The 18,304-nt window shown below is 53.4% G+C and overlaps 6 protein-coding genes across 6 annotated transcripts; 2 read left to right on the top strand and 4 right to left on the bottom strand.

The window, feature by feature from the left end:
- Window positions 1-246: 246 nt before the first annotated feature.
- On the top strand, window positions 247-1,444 carry KVR01_006486 (uncharacterized protein; the record flags this gene model as incomplete). The annotated part of the gene is made up of 1 exon (XM_044789057.1): window positions 247-1,444. Exon 1 carries the CDS (start codon window positions 437-439, stop codon window positions 1,442-1,444), a length of 1,008 nt encoding a protein of 335 aa, XP_044645289.1. The 5' UTR covers window positions 247-436.
- A 2,775-nt stretch (window positions 1,445-4,219) lies between these two features.
- On the top strand, window positions 4,220-6,140 carry KVR01_006240 (uncharacterized protein). Its single transcript, XM_044793521.1, has 4 exons — window positions 4,220-4,605; window positions 4,674-4,853; window positions 4,936-5,185; window positions 5,259-6,140. Exons 1-4 carry the CDS (start codon window positions 4,489-4,491, stop codon window positions 5,618-5,620), a joined length of 909 nt encoding a protein of 302 aa, XP_044645043.1. The 5' UTR covers window positions 4,220-4,488; the 3' UTR covers window positions 5,621-6,140.
- On the bottom strand, window positions 6,117-7,320 carry KVR01_006116 (uncharacterized protein). The gene is made up of 3 exons (XM_044786461.1): window positions 6,707-7,320; window positions 6,555-6,647; window positions 6,117-6,500 (listed from the first exon to the last, which is right to left on the bottom strand). Exons 1-3 carry the CDS (start codon window positions 7,176-7,178, stop codon window positions 6,313-6,315), a joined length of 753 nt encoding a protein of 250 aa, XP_044644919.1. The 5' UTR covers window positions 7,179-7,320; the 3' UTR covers window positions 6,117-6,312.
- Window positions 7,321-8,105: 785 nt separating this feature from the next.
- KVR01_006126 (uncharacterized protein) lies at window positions 8,106-11,150 on the bottom strand (the record flags this gene model as incomplete). The annotated part of the gene is made up of 6 exons (XM_044794293.1): window positions 8,106-9,297; window positions 9,359-9,863; window positions 9,926-10,151; window positions 10,223-10,379; window positions 10,437-10,885; window positions 10,953-11,150. 6 exons carry the CDS (start codon window positions 11,148-11,150, stop codon window positions 8,352-8,354), a joined length of 2,481 nt encoding a protein of 826 aa, XP_044644929.1. The 3' UTR covers window positions 8,106-8,351.
- A 1,233-nt stretch (window positions 11,151-12,383) lies between these two features.
- KVR01_005875 (bifunctional cysteine synthase/O-acetylhomoserine aminocarboxypropyltransferase MET17) lies at window positions 12,384-14,092 on the bottom strand (the record flags this gene model as incomplete). The annotated part of the gene is made up of 6 exons (XM_044794449.1): window positions 12,384-12,536; window positions 12,611-13,212; window positions 13,286-13,706; window positions 13,780-13,863; window positions 13,933-13,987; window positions 14,046-14,092. The coding sequence occupies 6 exons, from the start codon at window positions 14,090-14,092 to the stop codon at window positions 12,384-12,386; spliced, it is 1,362 nt and encodes a 453-aa protein (XP_044644678.1).
- Window positions 14,093-15,212: 1,120 nt separating this feature from the next.
- KVR01_006324 (uncharacterized protein) lies at window positions 15,213-16,679 on the bottom strand. The gene is made up of 4 exons (XM_044792706.1): window positions 16,485-16,679; window positions 16,197-16,362; window positions 15,993-16,121; window positions 15,213-15,934 (listed from the first exon to the last, which is right to left on the bottom strand). Exons 1-4 carry the CDS (start codon window positions 16,551-16,553, stop codon window positions 15,630-15,632), a joined length of 669 nt encoding a protein of 222 aa, XP_044645127.1. The 5' UTR covers window positions 16,554-16,679; the 3' UTR covers window positions 15,213-15,629.
- Between the last annotated feature and the right edge of the window lie 1,625 nt (window positions 16,680-18,304).

The following is an 18,304-nucleotide window of genomic DNA, read 5'->3' on the forward strand; positions in this document are numbered from 1 at the left end:
CGTTGGGTAAGCGTGCCTGTCGATCCGGGCTGCACGATCTAGACAGCCCATTCGATATTACTGAAGATGGCTGGGTTGCGATAGTTTCATTGTTCACTATGAATCATATCCTGTCAGTAAGCCACCGAGCGTCTGATTCGTCAGGTTGCGCATTATAGTGGGGCTCCGGTGTAGTAGCGCCTGGTGTCCCGCCCCTTTCAGTGGACTTGACTCAACTTACAGACCCCAGTCGCAGGCCCACGAACGATTTCACTTACAATCTCCAAGATGGTAGAAATAGGACCTACCTCTGTATATAATATGGGTTGCGACTTGTCAGTTCAGTTCAAGCTTATCAGCAATCATCTATATACACTATTCAACACCAAACACTTTACAGACTTGATTGTATCCAAGTTTCCAAAGTTACAACCACTTCCATTACAACCTCATTGGAATGCTAGAGACAACTACAGCCACTACCACTACCACAACTGCACAACTACCGCTCCTACCAATGCAAGACTCACAGAGTCCGCAGAACCACTCTAAGACCACATCACCACAGGAGTCAACCGACCCTCCTGGCTCCACTATGGCACAATATCTCCCTGAGCAATGCCTCTTCTGTCCAAAACTCTCACAAAACTTCACCGAGAGCATGGTACACATGCGAAAATCACACGGCCTCTTCATCCCTCACCAAGAACATTTAGCAGTCGACCTCGAATCCCTCTTCAGATATCTGCATCTAATAATTTTTGGCTACCGAGAATGTATTAGATGCGGAACAGAGAGGGCCACGGTACAAGGTGTACAGCAACACATGACTGGCAAAGGCCACTGCAGTTTTGACACATCGCAAGAAAACTCAGAATTTGCCGAGTTCTACGACTTCTCTGAACCAGAAGACGATGTGAAGAGCGACACAGAGGAGGATGAGGAAGAGATAAATCAGGAGGAGACAGCAACAAGTTCGAGTCGAACACCACAACCAATCGGGCAGGACTCAGTTCGACTGCCATCAGGCAAGATAATATCGAAACAGTCATCAACACCGGCGGGGCCGAAAACTACCCAGCTGCACCGACGAGCTCGAAAACATGCCTCACGACTAGAGCGAACCATGATCGAAGAGGCGGAGGACGAGAAAGACAAGAGGAAGGGGGCGTCTGGCCAAGAGGAACCCGAGCCGGGGGCGTCCGATACGCGGTTGCTGTCCAAGAGGGAGAGGCGCGAGAAGGGGACAATCACGTACCAGATGGCAAGCATGAGCGCCAACGACCGGGCCAGCCTTGTGCACCTGCCACCGTCCCAACAGCGCGCGATCATGGCGGCACAGTTCAGGCACACGGTGAAAGTGCAGAAGGAGGAAAGGCGGAGGCAGGGCAATGTCGATCGGAAGGGGAACAAGAACTTGTACGCATATTGGCACACTGAAACGCCTGTCTACCAGTGTGGTTAGGCATGATATATTGTAGCACAGTGTTGCTTGTTCTCTGAATTATGTACTCAGTAATGCACTGAATACATGTACAGACGATGTTGACATTGAGAAGCCCGTGCCAACTGCGCAGAATAACTACACTCCGTGCTCATGATTGACTCAAGGGCTCTCATCCATCCAATATAGACAAACGTCTTATAAAGGCGCAAAAAAGATGGTTGCGGATAATTCCATTGGTAAGACGATAGTTTCAAAGAATGGATTGAGCTAGTTGAGCCATCGAAGGCCTGGCGGTGAATCTTATATGTTCCAAGGTTTGTAAAGCTTTAGCTGAGTAGCTACGGAAGAAGGCAGACGAAAAGAATTCCTCCATTCCCTGAACTTACCCTAGGGTAGATTTCAAAGAATGTCACAAATCTGCCTTCGCACCGGTACTGGAGTATCATGCCACCGAAAAGCCTCTTCACGCAGTCGCCTCACGCAGCCGAGTTTGTCGGAGACTTGGAAGGAACGGTCCAATAATTCCACTCGTCTCCGTTAATCCTCACCGCAGCTGCCGTCACTGACTACCAAGAGACACAATATCACTGATTAGGGCGGAAATGGGAGTGGCAAATGAGCAGATGTCGAGGGTGGATAGGTTTATAATTATGTCCACTGTAATGAAAGATGACGCGATCAGCAAACTATTGGCCTAGAGACTTTTTTTTGTATTAAATTGTGATACAATATTTATCCTCACCTATGTCGTTCGTCGTCTCGCCAATGCCTGCGCAGTTGAGCACATCATCAATCGGGCAGGCACGCGCGGATCAATGCGGTGGCCTGGACGGCGGTTAGGGAGGCGAAAACGACGGCGAGTGCGGAGAAGTGCATATTGAAGATCCCAAAGTTCTTACTGATACTTGGTACGAATGTGAGTATAAAGTGGTGGGATGAAGGTAAGAGGCAAAAGGCTTAGTTGAGAGGTGTAGATACCTAGGTAGCTAGCTCAAGTGGGAGGAGATGGCCCTTCTTATAGTTTTTAGTTCTTGTTATTCTCCTGATTCGACAGCCTCAGAATTTTGGAACTTTCGCTACATGCTGAAGAAGATTTCTCACATAGCACATCCGTTGCGATCTTGTTCTCGCCCGAGATTAAGAAGACCGGGCGTGCTTCGTGTTACAGAAACTGCTACAGAAGCCACAGGTGTCGAGCCAACCTATCACTATGCTCACCTATTTAGCGCCAGTATGCACCTATCTCTATATAATGTATTTTATTTGTTGGTTGATCATTTAAGGCGCTATTTGTGGTCTGGTCAGTTATCGTGGTTGCACTTTAGCTTCCAAGGTGCTACCCATCATCCCCCACACGTCTGCTCAGACGATTTGGTTCGCCCTCCTCAGCTCTGAAGAGCAACTCGTGTTCCAAATCATGTTTATCATCCATACCTAGGTAGATTATCCTTCCGAGGCTCACCAGACTAGAGAAGCTGATCTCGGAGTTGCAGCCAGGTTCAGACCCCAGCTGTCCTGAACAGGTCTTCACATAACACTGATAACTACCTACCTAGGTAGGTAACTAGTTAGGATTTCACTGGGACATGAGGCCGATTTCTACTGTTGCCAGCAAGCACACAGAATATGAGTTGAAGCTGATGAGGTGAATAACCGCAACACGAATTATACCAAACATGGACGTGACGCTGGCTTCGAATTGTAAGTACTTTGGATTTATTCACACAAGATAGTCCCGTCTGTGAGCTAGAGCCCTGGAGGCCAACCTGTGAGTTTGTCAAGTTTTCGGGTTCTACGTGGATGCTGAGGTCTGAAATCTGCCAGCCAGCATACTACTGTCCAGCAGTCTCTTCACATGAAACCGTGTATTGTAGAAGTCAGATTATCATGAGAATCTAGATAAACTACACCTCAACTCTGCCCTTACTTGTTCCCGGGCAAACTGTCAATCAAGAAAATGCTGCTTAACGGCCGGGCTCAACCTGGGACAATGTTGCCCACCTAGATACTTATGACTTCAATAAGATGAAAGAAGGTGCTATGCACTGTGAATCTCAAGAACTGCCATTGATAGCTGTGACACATTTAAGCAAATGCAGGACTAGAATCAGCAAGGTATACCTGGGTTCGTTCTTACTTCGTTAACTGGTAATTATACGTCCGAAACTATCACTGGTATGGCATACCCCGAGCTTCTGACGTTGTCCAGTCTCGTACGATCAGTATGCCAAGTCGACGGCGGCTAAGGACGAGCGTCCGTCCGCTCTAGAGCATAGCAAGTGGTTATGAGAATACCTTGCAATAGTCTAAACACTTTGATGCCGGCATTAATAGCTCGAACGGGCGGGAACAAGAGACTACTTCCCAGGTACTGGAGTGTTTGTGTACCTTGGTACTGAAATCAACGGAGAATGTGCAAACAGCCACTGAAAAGTATGAAATCAGATGGTGGAAATTTGCCATGAGTGAATGGACTTCCGAAAGGAAGCATGCAAGTCTTGTTCAAGTCAGCGTATGCTGCTGTCCTTGAGCCTGGTACTCGCAAGAGAAAAATGTTAACTGGTGTTGACGATTCCCGGGCACGACCTGGGATCTGGCGTTGGACAGTGCTAATAAGCTCCGCTAGGTTGCCGCTTTGACGCACCAAAAGCCACAAGGCTATGTTCGTGCTGGGCTCTAGGAACTCTGTAGACCAGAATATGACGTGTGCCCTGGGAGGGATTTGGAGCTGCAGGGTGACGCTGAGTCGGTGGCCCAAGGCGGCCAGGCACAGCTGTGACGACATGCCCAGTGCTCCAAACTCTGGTCGTACCATGTGGGCTTTGTCTCCTGAGACTGGGCAATAAACAAATGTTCATTCCTAAAAGGATGACAAGCCCACCAGCACGATTTCCAATGGTTGATGACCTCGCCATGGGACCACAGTCCAGTGTTGCCGACTGAAAACGCTCTACGGACCGACGAGAAAGCCATCTATCAAAGGTGCTTGAATTAAGTACCTAGGTACCTAGGTACCGAGAGAATCGCTTCCAGCACCTGATCCCACCAGCGCCCACGACACGATGAGGTTCTCTGCCATCGGACCTGTTCTTCTCGGCCTTGGGGCCCTTGCACTGACACTGCTGTGTCTTTTTGCTGGCTCCACAACGTCGTTCCTGCCCGAGTTTTCACTCATCACAGTAAGAAAGATGCATCATGTCATTATCCCCTGAAATAACTATTCCGGTGATCTGACCAAGACTCCCAGGTCAACACCTCGCAAATCGGCCAAGGCATCCTCAACAGCAGCTATGTCGACAGTCATCCCGAGCTGGCCGGAATTCTGGATTCAATCCCACCATTCCTGCAAGATGATGCCGAGGACTTACTGAATGCGGCCCTCCAGCGGCTGGGCATCCATGACTTCTATACGGCCAACCTCATGACCGTAAGTGAATTCCCGAGATTTACCAGTTGAGAGCAACAAGGCTTTCACCTCAGGTACGGACAAGTAAACTAAGCCGTCACAGTATTGTGAGGGCTACTACGAGCCAAAGGCGGTCCCCAACGAGACCGTCTCCCGCAGCGATATCTCGCGCAACTTCACATATTGCAGCCCCCGCAGCGCCAACTTCCAATTCGACCCCCGAGACGCCCTGCAGCGCGACCTGAACGCCTCGGGCAATAGCTGGCTGAACGTCTCGGACCTGAGCTGGCCGGATGAGATCGACCGTGGCATCGACGCTATTCACATCGTGCAGCGCGTGGCCTTCATCATCTGTACGTCTTTAACAACACCACTCTCGTGTCTTGACATGTCCCGCCTCATTCTTTGACTGACAACGCACCGCAGACTGTGTCTCGATCGGGGTAATCGGCCTCGCGACGCTTGGGTCCATCATCTCCTTTGCCTTCTCGGGCCGAATGTCCGCCTGCGCAAATATCTTCCTCGCGCTATTAGCATTCCTGGTCGTCGCCGTCGCCAGTGCTCTCGCGACTGCGATCGCGGTGATCGGCGCCCGCGCCGTTGACCAGTATGCCGAGCAGGTCGGCGTTACGGCGGACCCGGGGAGGAGGTTCCTGGGCCTGACGTGGGGTGCCACGGCCGCCATGCTGGTTTGCGTGGTCTGGTGGTCGGTCGACTGCTGCATCGGCCGCAGAGGGAGGAGGAGGAGGTTCTCGAGAGGCGAAAAGTATCACTCATGGGATAAGTGATCCGTACCTATTTGAATCTACATCACGGCTCTTGGCAGCCGTGAGCCTTCAGTTGCCGGCTTACTGCCATGAGGTTGGTCTCGCTTGCCCTCGGGCACGAGGATGCAACAGGAGGCTTGCTCAACGTGGGGCCAGGGGGGATTCTTTTGGCTAGCACACTTCGTCCCACTGGCTACATATGCTTAGTGGTTGGAAAAGACAGCACGAGTGACTGGCCAAGTTGGGCTGGATATGCACCTGCAACTGGGACTGGGACGAGAGATAGGATTGTGGCAATGACGAGCCCCGGCATTTGAGCTTCCTCATGACCAAGACTTGGGATATTGCTCAATTCACGGACATTTGCGACTTCCGCTTCTCACATTTTTCATGATAATGACCGAGTTGCGGACGGGCTGCAAGCTTTGCACCGTCTCTGAGTCCATGACATACGCTTCAAGCATGACTTTACACAGTCGGACAGAAATCCAGTGAGAAATTATAGCATGCAACGACGCAGTTTTCATAGCTTCACATTGACTTCACTGGCCTGCGTAAAAATACACAACACGGTTTGCTCCGTCGGGCTCCGGCCCTCAATGCGCAGTGCTCCCAATTCTAGAAAACCCAGTCTAAGCACAATATCCATCTCGCTAATAATTCACGCGAGCACGCGTCACTCGACATGGACGGCCCTGTGTGTAAGAACAGCATCACTTCTTGGCTCCCTTCTGGTTCTTCGAACCACCGTTGCCGTTGTCGTTCTTCGAGGAGCCAGCAAGGAAGGCGGCCATGTCAAAGTTGCCCATGGGGTTCTGTGCCCCCTGTTGGCCGCCCATGAGGCTGTTCATTGGGTTGCTCTTTTGACTCTCCTCCCATTCCTTCTTCATCTCTGGGTCCACTGATGGTTATTGTGTTAGTGCTGCAGACAAGAAGATCCGGTAAGGAGACTTACTGTTGTCAACCAGATATGGCATGCCGAAGAATATGCCCATGCTGACGAGACCCAGTAGGATCATGGGGTTCTTGAGGATGCTCAGGACATTGACTGGTAGAACTTAGCGTTAGCAGCTGCGCCCGTGAGCCCCGGAACCTCGGACAACTCACATGAGCTCCTCTCCATGTAGAAGTTCTTGGGCCCCAGCACCTTGACCTCGAGGGCGCCGCTGTTGGTGACGACGGCGGCCTCGCCCTTGTTGTTCCAGTCATTACCCCTGTATGTCTCCCAGGCGGCGACCTTGAGCCTGGCCGTCTTCTCGTCCTTCTCAGTCTGCCCGGCGCCCGACACCACCGGGAGGACGTCGACCCTCAGCGGGGCGAAGGCGTGGCTGGGGCTGTGCACATCGAGCAGGTAGCTGCCCTCGGAGACGTTGTGGAAAGCGAAGGTGTTGGCCGGGGACAGGTAGGCCGAGGCGTCGAAATGGAAGGACGAGAGCGTTGCGTGGGTCTGGGGCGGGAGGGAGCGCGGGTTCGGGAGGGTGTGCGTCGCGGGGATGACGAGATTGACGGTTGTCGTCGTGGCCGCTGCCACGGCGGACAGGAAGGAGACGGCCAGAGGGGAGAATAGGTCGTTGCGCATCTTGGGCTGTTTTGGGGGCGCCTCCGTTGGGCGTCTTGTTCAGGAAAGTCGTCGAGAGGGAGATCTCTGGTAATGCAGGTTCGTTGGCCAGCTTCCTTCTTCCTTGAGCCGTTGAGAGTACGTCGCCGAGCTTGGATGCTACAGGGGTGGGCCGTCAACTACTAGCGGTTACGGAGTACTCTGGTTGGCCACCGCATTTAAGCTTACCAAGATACTGCAAGTGACACACTACCTGGGTACTGCAAAAGGACTACATAAATATATTATACTAGATTTGAAGGGTTGTTAAACTCGGTATAATATTAAACTGAATTATTTATTCAAGCGGACTATTGATATCATGATTATGCCATAATCAATTGATCACTGCCCACTAAGAACCTATCCACTTTGGCCCAGTCGAGATAGGCACCTCGGTCCCCAAGTGCTATGCTTTTGGTAAGTGATGCAACCAAAGCAACCAACAGTTCACAACAACCAACAGTGACCAACGCACCCAGGATAGCCAGAATCACACCGGTGACACAGTGGAAACTCTGTGGTCTATTATTCCGTGCTGACTTCCGAGGAGGCATTGTGAGACTACATACTTAAGTAATTACCTTCAACACAGTTCTGTTAGTCGCTTCAGCAACATCAAACATGCGACGTCTTATAGCCTGCTCTGAAGACGGTTTCGCGTTTGGTGACCCGGACAGGACTGTCCTGAAAATTTTTGCCTATGTGACCCCGGAAGATTGCGTACCCTTGGAGCAGGTGCGTGAAAAGGTAAATGATCTGGTTTATGGTCATCGGTACAAGCTCTTGGTCGATGGCATTGACGCTGTAGTATCTGATCTACCCGTGATCAGTTCTGATCTCGAAGGACGCCGCGTTGCCCTTGTGGTGTTGCCCAGTGGGCCCCTCTTTGCTGCGCTCTTGGTATTTGCCAGCTATTCATACGGTGGTAAGCACTCAAGACAAAGAATACAATACAATGTCCAAAAGACACTCTCTTTAACGCCTGTCCAGCTTCAGTTCGAGGATTGCCAACACATCAAGTCCCGATTTCTTTACCAAACACTCTTGCAACCTGAGAATCTGGTCCTATGGCTGGCTACTAAGTACCGCCACACACACTCAAGAAATATCTGTATCAGCCCCATGCTCGGTTTCAATACATCAAGTATGCACTCATGGCCCTTGCGCCCTCCGAGTCTGCGATGCGGGAGCCTTACTCGCCTGTGGAGTTGACGTGCCGGCAGAGGGGTGGGTGCTACTTGCGGCAACTCTCGCCGTCCTCTTGGTAGAGGGAGCGCTACCAGTGGGCCTCGCCGTACGTGCGGCGGCCCCGTTGCCCGTCGCGGAGGGGGCAGCAGCTAGAGTATCGTTATCCTTTTTCAGAGCTGTGGTTTGTGAACTGTCTGATACTGCCCTAGAGGTATCTTGGGTAGACCTCCTTGTCGGCGGCTGTATAGCTCCATTGGTAGGCTTTTTTGATGTGGTAGTGCTCGTGGGGGTTAGACCTCCCGCTAACCCGTGAGGTCCAGCAGTATCGTTATCCTTTTTTAGAGCTGTGGTTCGTGAACTGTCTGACACTGTCCTAGAGGTATCTTGGGTAGACCTCCTTGTTGGTGGCTGTATTAGGGTAGCTCTATTGGTAGGCCTTTGTAATGTAGTAGTGCTCGTGGGGGCTGGGCCTCCCGCTGACCCGTGAGGTCTAGCAGTACTGTTGACCTCTTTCGGAGCTGCGGCTCGTGGCCCGTCTGATGCTGTCCTAGAGGTATCTTGTGTAGACCTTCTTGCCGGCGGCTGTATAGCTCCATGGGTGGGCTTTTGCAATGTGGTAGTGCTCGTGGGGCCTGGGCCTCCCGCTGGCCTGTCAGGTACAGCAGTGCCGCTCGTCGGTGGGTTTGGCTTGGGCTTTGGCTTGGGCTCATCGAAGAAGGGTCCATCCCCTGCTTCACTTTTGACAAACTCGAACCACGCCCTTTCCCAGGCGTCCATAACTGAATTGTGCTCCGCAGGATTATTCCAGGAGCCATGATTGATGGAATTCTTAATTAGCTGCTTCCACTGTGGCAGTCCGAAGTCGTCTCTGCCGATCAGGGCCTGGTAATGGTCGTCGGCTAGCGTGGATCTGCGATTGATGTGAGCAACTGTCCAACAGTAGAAGTAGAGTAAGGGAGTTCTAAACGTACTGGAAAAGCGTGGGATTGTCGCTGGCAAGAGCACAAGGGATTGGGATTTTGTTGTTCATGAGATCGTACACCACCGCGCCTTTGGCGTCAGGGTGAAGGCCGAGGATCTCATTCGAGATTGGGCAACACTCAATGCACAGCTCTTGGGTTTTCTTCTCCTTCCTGGCACTTTCTCCGTCTGTGGCATTCTTTGCGGCTTTCAGTGCCAATTCGGCGGCATTTGCAGCCTTGACACGATCCTCACACCTTAGCAACACGGATTCTTTTCCCTTCTGTGTTATAGAGTAGCCGTGGGCAATACGTTTTGACCCTAGATCCAGAGCCGTGTCAAGGTTCTTCAAGGGGTCTTCGTGGCTTTCTCCTGCATGGAAGAGGAAGGGGCAATAGATCTCAGGTTCCGCGGCCTTACATTTTTCCTGGAATTTCAGGAGCTGTGGCTTAAAGAACGACAAAGGGTGTGAGTTGGGGTCGTCAGGTGCGTCCTCACGGCCGATAATGTCGAAGCCTGACACATTTCCTTGGTCAGCGCCAGTGCAATCAATTCTGGACCCCTATTTATGTACATACCAGCGATGTACCTGCTGTAGTTAGGGTTGGTCTTCATATCGAAACATTGGTCCAGTCCGCGCTGCATAAGGTCCTTGGGGAAGGAACGAGGCGTGCAGTAGATCACCTTCAACCCCCTGAAACTGGATTTGGGGTTGTTATCCTTCCACTTTTCGTACTCTTCAATGATTAAATCCATGACTCCATAGTTGTCCAATGTCTCATTTGGATCCGCATCCGTGTAGACCTACGACAGACTAGTTAGCAAACCTTGGTGTGACTGAAAAAGACTTAACGGGCTTCACAGTGATTAAGTACCTGGTTCTTTGGCATAAAATTCGGTCGAATCTCAGCATACTGGATGTTCTGGTCGTGGAACGAATCGAGAAGCAGCCGTGTGTATTTGCGATAAGCGTGTTCGTAATTGAACAACCCGGCCATCATTTGTGTTCGGGCGTCAAACATATCCCATTGCCTGTAATAATACATTAGCTGGAAAAGGCGGTACACTCTTTCAAAACACCAGACTTACTTCTTGCAACTGTTCCGGTCCCCCTTCTCATACTGAACGTCAGAGGAGGAGAAGATCAGCTTTTTCTTGAGCCAGTCCATTACTTTCAAGTTGCGCGGCTTAAATTTCGATTCAAAGTCTGTGCGGAACTTGCTAAACAACATCTTGTCGAATGTGCCGTTTGGTTTTGGATCCTCATTTTCCCTTTTCCGGCCGATGTAGCCAGTCTCAAAGACGCTTTTGGAATTGCAAGAGGCCATAAAGTGGAACTTGATCTTGACATGGTCGAGTTTGTCCGCTGTCAGGGGTCCTTGGAGGTCAGTCGAGATGTACATCCTTTTGTTCACCTCCGGATCTGTGGCTATATTGAGGAGGACATCGGGTCCTAAGCAAGAGTTGAAGTGGATATGCAGATGTCCTCCCTTTGGAGCTTTCTTAGCAAGCTCGTACAGCCTGGTCGAGTGGATGATCTACAACCCATTCTGTTAGCCAGGGTGCCCTCGTCTGGCTCTTATGCATCCCAGTGAAAGTGCTCACGTCTCTGTTTTCTAGGAATCTGCCGCCATATGCCTTCTTTCTATCAGCATACTTCTCCTTGTCGTCTTCCTTCCACCGCTTGATCTTTTTTGCAAGAGTCGCCTCCAGTTGATCGAGTCTCTGCTTTTGGTTCGTCATGTTCTGCTTCGGCATGTTTTGGTTCGGCATGTTTCGGTTCGGCATGTTTTGGTTCGGCATGTTTAGGCCTGTTGATGATTCCGAGGACGTGGACAAGGATTTCTTTTGTAAAACTTTACGGGAATTGTATCGATGTCGGTGAGAGGAGGTGCAATGAAATAAACCAGTTACTTGTATACGGAAATCGAGGTCGAGCAAAACATTTCTAAAGCAGGACGCATGAGCCTTTAAGTCTTTGCATCGTGAAATACTCGACTGTATCAGAGTGAAGAATGTCTAGAGTCCATGTCGCGGCCGAGCCTCAGCAGACCCAGGCCGCCTGACAACCTGGCCGGAATGCCGATCTTTTGCGTCGAGTGCAATATCTCACACCCGCCCATTTGGTTCTATACTAAGTATGTAGGCAGGTAGGATTGGGGGCACGTGGTCTGGACAGCGGTGGCGGCCTTGGTATCATCCTGGGAACCAACATTTGAACCGTCCAGGACTGTCACGGCCGCTCCATGGGCTGAAAGCTAGCCCCGATCATAGGTTGAGTCGATCATGGCCGTAGCGAGTAATAAGATATACCTTTTTCCTAAAGGAGCGACGCGGCCGGGCTCCAGGGCTGGCGGGCCATGAACTGCAGGCCAGGGATTGTGGTTCAGTTTCAGGTCTGGTCTTCTGGCCTACCCCCCGGCCTACCTGCTAGCCCTCTGGCCCTCTGGCCTTGTAGTATGCCAGAGGGCCAAGAGGTAGGCCAGAAGGGCCTTCAGATTCCTATTTTTGGAAGAAAAAGCCTAGTCAGACAAAGCTTAATTTGGAGCAAATAATACACAAGGGAGTTGCTTAGAAAGAGGTACTGGGCAGGTAGGTACTGGGTAGGCCAAATCGGTGGTCCGCCCGGGCGGGCTGCGGTGGAGAGTGGAGATCCGCTGCGGTGCTTGCCAAGGTATAAAAAGCACGGCATGGCCTCTATACAGCCCGAGTCTCAACAGGGGCTGGTTCTGAGCTGCAGAATACCCTACAACCTAATGCTACCAAGACATTGCACTGGCATACGTATGGCACCTGCAGCCATGTAAACATGGGTGAGATGCCATGCATCGTTTTAAATGGGCTGGTGCGGTTAAAACATGGGATTAAACCGGTCGCGTTCTGATGCTTCGGTGAGTCGTCGAGCACGGTCTTGCGGGAGTCTGCATAATACTGGAGTCCCCAGTCTACAAGATCAGATTGAGAATGTGCATTGATTTGATCTGGTATCAATTGAACATAGGTCACTAAGTACTTAGGGCGGACCTTTCCACGACATCAGACGACGGTCGGCGCGGCCTCGTGCTCCTTATCCTCGGGCTTGCCTTCCTTGCCCTCAGTCGTGGCGGCAGATGCGGCCTTGAAGGACTGCTCGAAATCGGCAATAATGTCGTCGATATGCTCCGTACCCACCGAGATCCGGATGAGGTCCTAAAGACGTCAATGTCAGCACGCTCGCACGCCCACACGCTCACACGCCCTCTGGCCGCATGCATGTGACATACCTCGGTCGTCCCCGAGCTCGTCTTCTCCTCGTCCGACAGCTGCTCGTGCGTCGTGGTCCAGGGGTGGATCGCCAGCGTCTTGGAGTCGCCCACGTTGGCCAGGTTCGAGATGAGCTTGAAGCCGTCCACGATCTGGCTGCCCGCCTTGCCGCCGCCCTTGACGCCGAAGCTGAGCACGCCGCCCGAGCCCCTCTTGAGGTACCTCTTGGCCAGCTCGTGGCTCGGGTGGCTCTCCAGCCCCGGGTACGACACCCAGCTGACGTACGGGCTCTTCTCGAGGTACCGCGCCAGCGCCAGCGCGTTCTGCGCGTGCCGCTCCGCGCGCAGCGACAGCGTCTCGAGGCCCAGCAGCAGCTGCTGCGCGGCGAAGGGGTTCAGGCAGGCGCCCAGGTCGCGCAGCACCTCGACCCGCACGCGGATGATGAATGTGATGGCCCCGAATGTCTCCCAGAACTTGAGCCCGTGGTACCCGTCCGAGGGCTCGACCATCTGTGGGAACCGCTTCCCGTGCTTGCCCCAGTCGAACTTGCCCGAGTCGACGATCACGCCCCCGATGGTTGTGCCGTGGCCTCCGATCCACTTGGTTGCTGAGTGGACGACGACTGCAGATTCGGCTGTTAGCAACGCATCTCGGATACGACACCTGCAGAATTTCGTAGGGATCAAGCAACGTACTGTCGGCTCCGTGCTCGATGGGCCGGATGAAGTAGCCGCCCGCGCCGAAGGTGTTATCAACTATAACCGGAACCCCCTTCTCATGGGCCAGCTCCGCGATCTTCTCCAGGTCCGGGATGTTGTACCGCGGGTTGCCGATGCTCTCGACGTACACGGCCTTCGTCTTGTCATCGATGGCAGCGGCCAGCTCCTCCGGCTTGTCGCCGTCGACGAACTTGGTGGAGATTCCCAGGCGCGGGAAGGCAACCTTGAACTGGTTGTAGGTACCGCCGTACAGGTTCGAGGTAGATACGATGTTGTCCCCCGCGTGGGCCAGGGCGGCGATGGTCATGAACTGCGCCGCTTGACCTGACGAGGCGGCAACTGCGGCCACGCCTCCCTCGAGTGCTGCGATACGCTTCTCAAACACGTCCACCGTCGGCTGGGTGTGGGATTGCTCAGCCAGGGGCCCTGATTAAAGATGTGGGCCGCGTAATGGCCTCGGTGCGACTTACGTTCATGATACGGCTGTATATGTTGCCGAACTCCTTGAGGCCGAACAGCCTCGCGCCGTGGGCTGAGTCGTTGAAGATATAGCTCTATGAGGTCTACTTAGCACGTTGTCCCGCCCACGCACACGGACACATGATAATTCTGTGAACTCATACAGTTGTTGCGTAGATTGGTACAGCCCTTGAATTTGTAGCAGAGTCTGGTTCTTGTCTTCATGAGGGTCAGTCAGTTGATGAGAATATCTCTCATACGCATGAATCGCACTCACCCGCCGTGCAGCTGCAGGGTCTCGAAGTGCTTGATGAGCTCCGACATCGTGAGCGTGGATGTAACCCGAGGGGGTAAGTGCCTGGGTATAAGCGTCACAGCATTCAACAAAAAACAAAGTTGAGGGCAGAAGTCCCGACTTGGTGGATGGTTCAACAGCAGCACAGATCACAGGTTTGTTTAACAAGAAGTCAATGGGAACTCCAAGTGATCACCACCAGCGCGGCAACCAGACTACTTAAGTATCTATATAACCTTTTCAGCCCCGGGCTCCTTGTCCCTAGACTGATCGCCCGTTCAAGCCCATTTCTAACTGCCTCGAGGGCGTGAACTTGCACCCTCACTTCCCTTTCGGGCAACCAATGGCGCGCTTTGGAAGTGGGGGAGCCGAGCACGTCATTTCGACCAGCAACGTCGAGTGTGCTGCCAAAAGGGTTGGCGCCGCAGCAGAACCATTCCTCATTGCCGATTGCCTTGCCCAGGCCGCGTGCTAATGGCTTCTCGAGCCGGCCCGACGGCCGATGGCCGCTGTGCTTGTCTCTTCTCCTCGGATGTGTTGTATAACGCTGTGGTGTCTGAGTATTATAGCATGGGATCGGGGTTGTGTCCCCTCCAGGGCTGTTGGAGATGGACGTTGCTAGTTCCCGAGGGTGCGTGCCGCAACTTGGAAGCTTACACTGGCGGCCGCCCGTGCTGAGTGCATCTGCACACCTATGTGTCTCAGAATACCTCGTGTTTTATTTAAATATGTGCTTCTGTACGAGCACTCGAGTTGCCATACATCCTGGTGATGGCGTTGTGATGGTTAGTTGACCTTTGGACCTTTGATCTGCGGTGGAATTGTGGGTCGGCGGTATCATCAACGGTAGAAGGAGCCGCATGGGCGGCCGGTCACGCGAGATTGTGGTATGTCCTCTACTGTGGGCTGACTTATACAGAGGCCGCTGGCCAGGTCGGTGAAGACCGTGACCCAGGATAAAAAGGCCCGGCATGCGGACGGTGCGGGCCTGATTTTGCGGGCCAAGTCTGGGGTGCCATCGTGTGACCCGCTGCGACCGCATGTGTAAGTTGCTGATAAGTTGGTTGGTTCAGACCCAATGACACCCTCTCACTGTGCACGAAATCAAAGCTGAGGGATGTAATGTTGAGAGTCTCATGTACAAGTTTATGTAAATATGTAGAAATATTCATAGGCCTGTCATTGCAATACGTAAAAGATGCTAATCCAAGCCCGTAGCCTGATCCAACCATGATTCTCAAGTCATTAAATCGCTTCTATACCTCTCCAAAGTCAATGGTCCAACACAGCACAGCTGGCGCAACCCATCTAGCGAACCCCCCCCCCTCTACCAGGTATCACGACGCCCATATCCATTCCCCGCGATCACCTCCTCCTCGCTCCCGACAAAGGTGGCGATCTCCCAGTCCTCGCTGCCGGAGAGGGTGCTCCGCCTGTGGTCCCACGAGTTGGACAGCTTCTTGACTGTCACCTCGAGGGACGCAGTCTTGTGCATGGCGTGAGGCGGCGGAGTAGCCGGGACGTATCCGAACAACGACCCGCGGCCATCGGAGCCGTAGTAGGCCTTTATGCGGCCATAGCGGCCTCCTTCATCTGGGCGTTTTGCTGCATCGGCATTCCCTGCCCCGCGCCACGGCCCATGCGGAGGCCCGCGAACCCCCCCTTCAGCGCGTCCTTGATGGTGAGCGCGGCGGTGGCGGTCCAGAGCAGGAAGTTGAACGACGAGAAGACGGTGGCCGCGCGGGCGGAGCCGCAGACGGCGCCACGGCAGAAGAGCAGGTGCGTCAGGAAGACAGCCAAGGCGACGAAGCCGGCAAAGTAGAAGAGCACGTTGGTGACCTCAAGAGCGAGGACGGCCCATGGGTGGGAGACTTGGGGAGGATGTCAGTATTTTTAAAAAGAGATCATCTGTGGACCGACGGTACTGACATTGGGGCTTGAACTTGGTCACTCCCTCCAGGTACGCGATGGAGAGCAGGGAGAAGAGAGGCACAAAGACCAAGAAGTTGACCTGAGAAGGCGACGAGGTCAGGGTGTCGACATTGTACCAGTTGGCAACTGTTGCCTCTGGTTAGCAAGATGATCATATTCGGCCGCCCATTTCCCAGGTCCTCCCAGTTCGTGGGGCCTTACCATATGCTGACAGGCCGAGGATGATCACTGCGAAGACACCCTGGACGGCGCGGAGAGCGAGGATCAGAGGGAAACCCATTTTGAAAGTCGTGAAGTCGTCGGTGTTGTTGAGAATTAGGTAGATATCGGTGTTGTTGGTGGAGTTCCGGTCTTGCGGGTCGAGCAACTAAAGAGAATGTATGGTATCAATGGGCAGCCTGTGCACTGGTTTAAAGAAGGAAAATGAGGGAGGAGGCCCGGCAATCGAAGAAAGTAACCCGGAAAGAGCTTAATGAAGGGGGAACTGACTGCGCGCGTGCAGAGCATTAAAAGCATCGGGCAGGTATATAGCAGAGCGAAGCCACACAACTTTGGCATGGACGCGCAGGTGTCCGGGGTCAACCTCGCCAGCACGGGAGACAAGTGCGCTTCGATGTACCAACCTGAAGCCTATGTGAAACACGGCACGACAGGGGCATACCCACGACCTGGTGCAGGAGGGTGCGACGAAGCCGTCCAATGTCATGCTCGGTTTGGGGCGCACATTGGGCCCTTCAGGCTATACTTTTAGATTGGCATCAATGCCCCCCGGCAGTGATAAATCTGCACCTGCACGGGTGGTGGGTTCGTGCTCGCGACAGAGGTACACCTGTAACCGCCGGCAGGGCGTGACGGCGGTTAAGACGGAGCCAGCGGGATGGGATCGCGCGAATGGGACGAGCGACCTAGTGACTCGACTCATCTCCTCGCGTTTGATTGAATTCGACCGGAATCATGTGCAATATACTAAGCTTAAAGTAATTCCTGACACCGGATACGGCTGAGCCTCGCTGCAGTCGTAGTCGCAGGCGCGCACTGGGTGGTGTAACGGTCCCTGATGTATTCTCATGAACACAGGAGCAGTATTGTGAGCTCGGTTGCCTGTGATATTGGCCTGCCATGGTGGTCGGGGACCGCCTGGCCTCACGAGCTTAATTGTGCGGTAGTACGGACAAGCTCCTACACAAGCTGCACAGGAATAGACCCCCAGCCGGCAAGGGAGATCAGCACCATGGGATTGAAACAGGGAAAGATGGAATCGGAAGCAGAAGCGCAGGGCAAGTGGCAAGGAAACATGTTTTGCTGGGGCTTCCTGTTTCTGAAGACAAGGCTCTTCGACGCCTTGGCAGTCTCCGGAGGGTCAGAGTCCAGCTACAGCGGGCTTGGCTCTCAAGGAAGGGCGCTGCGAAGGCGCTGACCTCTGTTTCCAGATATTTCGGGTGTGCTCGAGGCCACCCGTGCCAAGGCGTTAACGACGTGCTGGCCCGTCTTGCCCGTCAAGACGGGGTCGTCGCACGTCTGAGAGATCTCGAGCGCCAAGTGGACCAAGGCGACTGAATCGGTTCGCTTCGAGGCCAAGTGCTCGAGAGCGGCCGGTGCATGGGCAACGTCCAGACCTCGTTCAACTCGTTCTGGGGTCGGCCCCGGGGGTGTATGACTTGTCTGCCTGCACGCTGGGGTAGCTATGTGTGTCTGTGTGTTGGAGGTCGAAGGTTGGGCAAGCTAGGGAGCGGATTTCGCGAGAGACTCGGGCGATCGCATTCCAGCCGGCATGGCCAAGGAGCTGTCGTCTGGTCCAAATGATCCCCCAGAAGCTTGGGTCGAGTCATGGTTGGGACTGTAGAATGCTTGTGTTCTGGACTCTAAATTCAAGGCTGAGGATGGTGCTTGAACCAGCCGGTGCTTTAGCCTACCACGCAACCACGCTCCAGAACGGCCTCTCTCATTGATACTCCGTAGACATCAGAAAGAATGGTGAGACGCGGTTTAAGGATTGTCGCACCCAGCTTTCGGGTGTCGAGCGCGCAGGCACGCCCACGCCGTGCATCTCGGCGCCATGCACGGCGAGCTGGCCAGACCAAGACTTCATGTGCGCCCGTCGAGCCGGTAAGCGGCCTGCCTGCCTGCGTCGGAGCGGGATGGGAGTGGTATGTATGCAGGTCGGCAGGTCGGCCACGCGCATAGGGGTCCCGCTCGTGATCCGGATCCCGTGGGTATGGTACACCTCCCCCGGGGTAATAAACGTTAAATTTTCGTATATCGTTACATTACCCCTTTTTTAACCTGCACAACTTGAAAGACTTTATTTT

Source organism: Diaporthe batatas, assembly GCF_019321695.1.
Source record: "Diaporthe batatas strain CRI 302-4 chromosome Unknown Contig00006, whole genome shotgun sequence".
Classification (NCBI taxonomy): Eukaryota; Fungi; Ascomycota; class Sordariomycetes; order Diaporthales; family Diaporthaceae; genus Diaporthe; species Diaporthe batatas.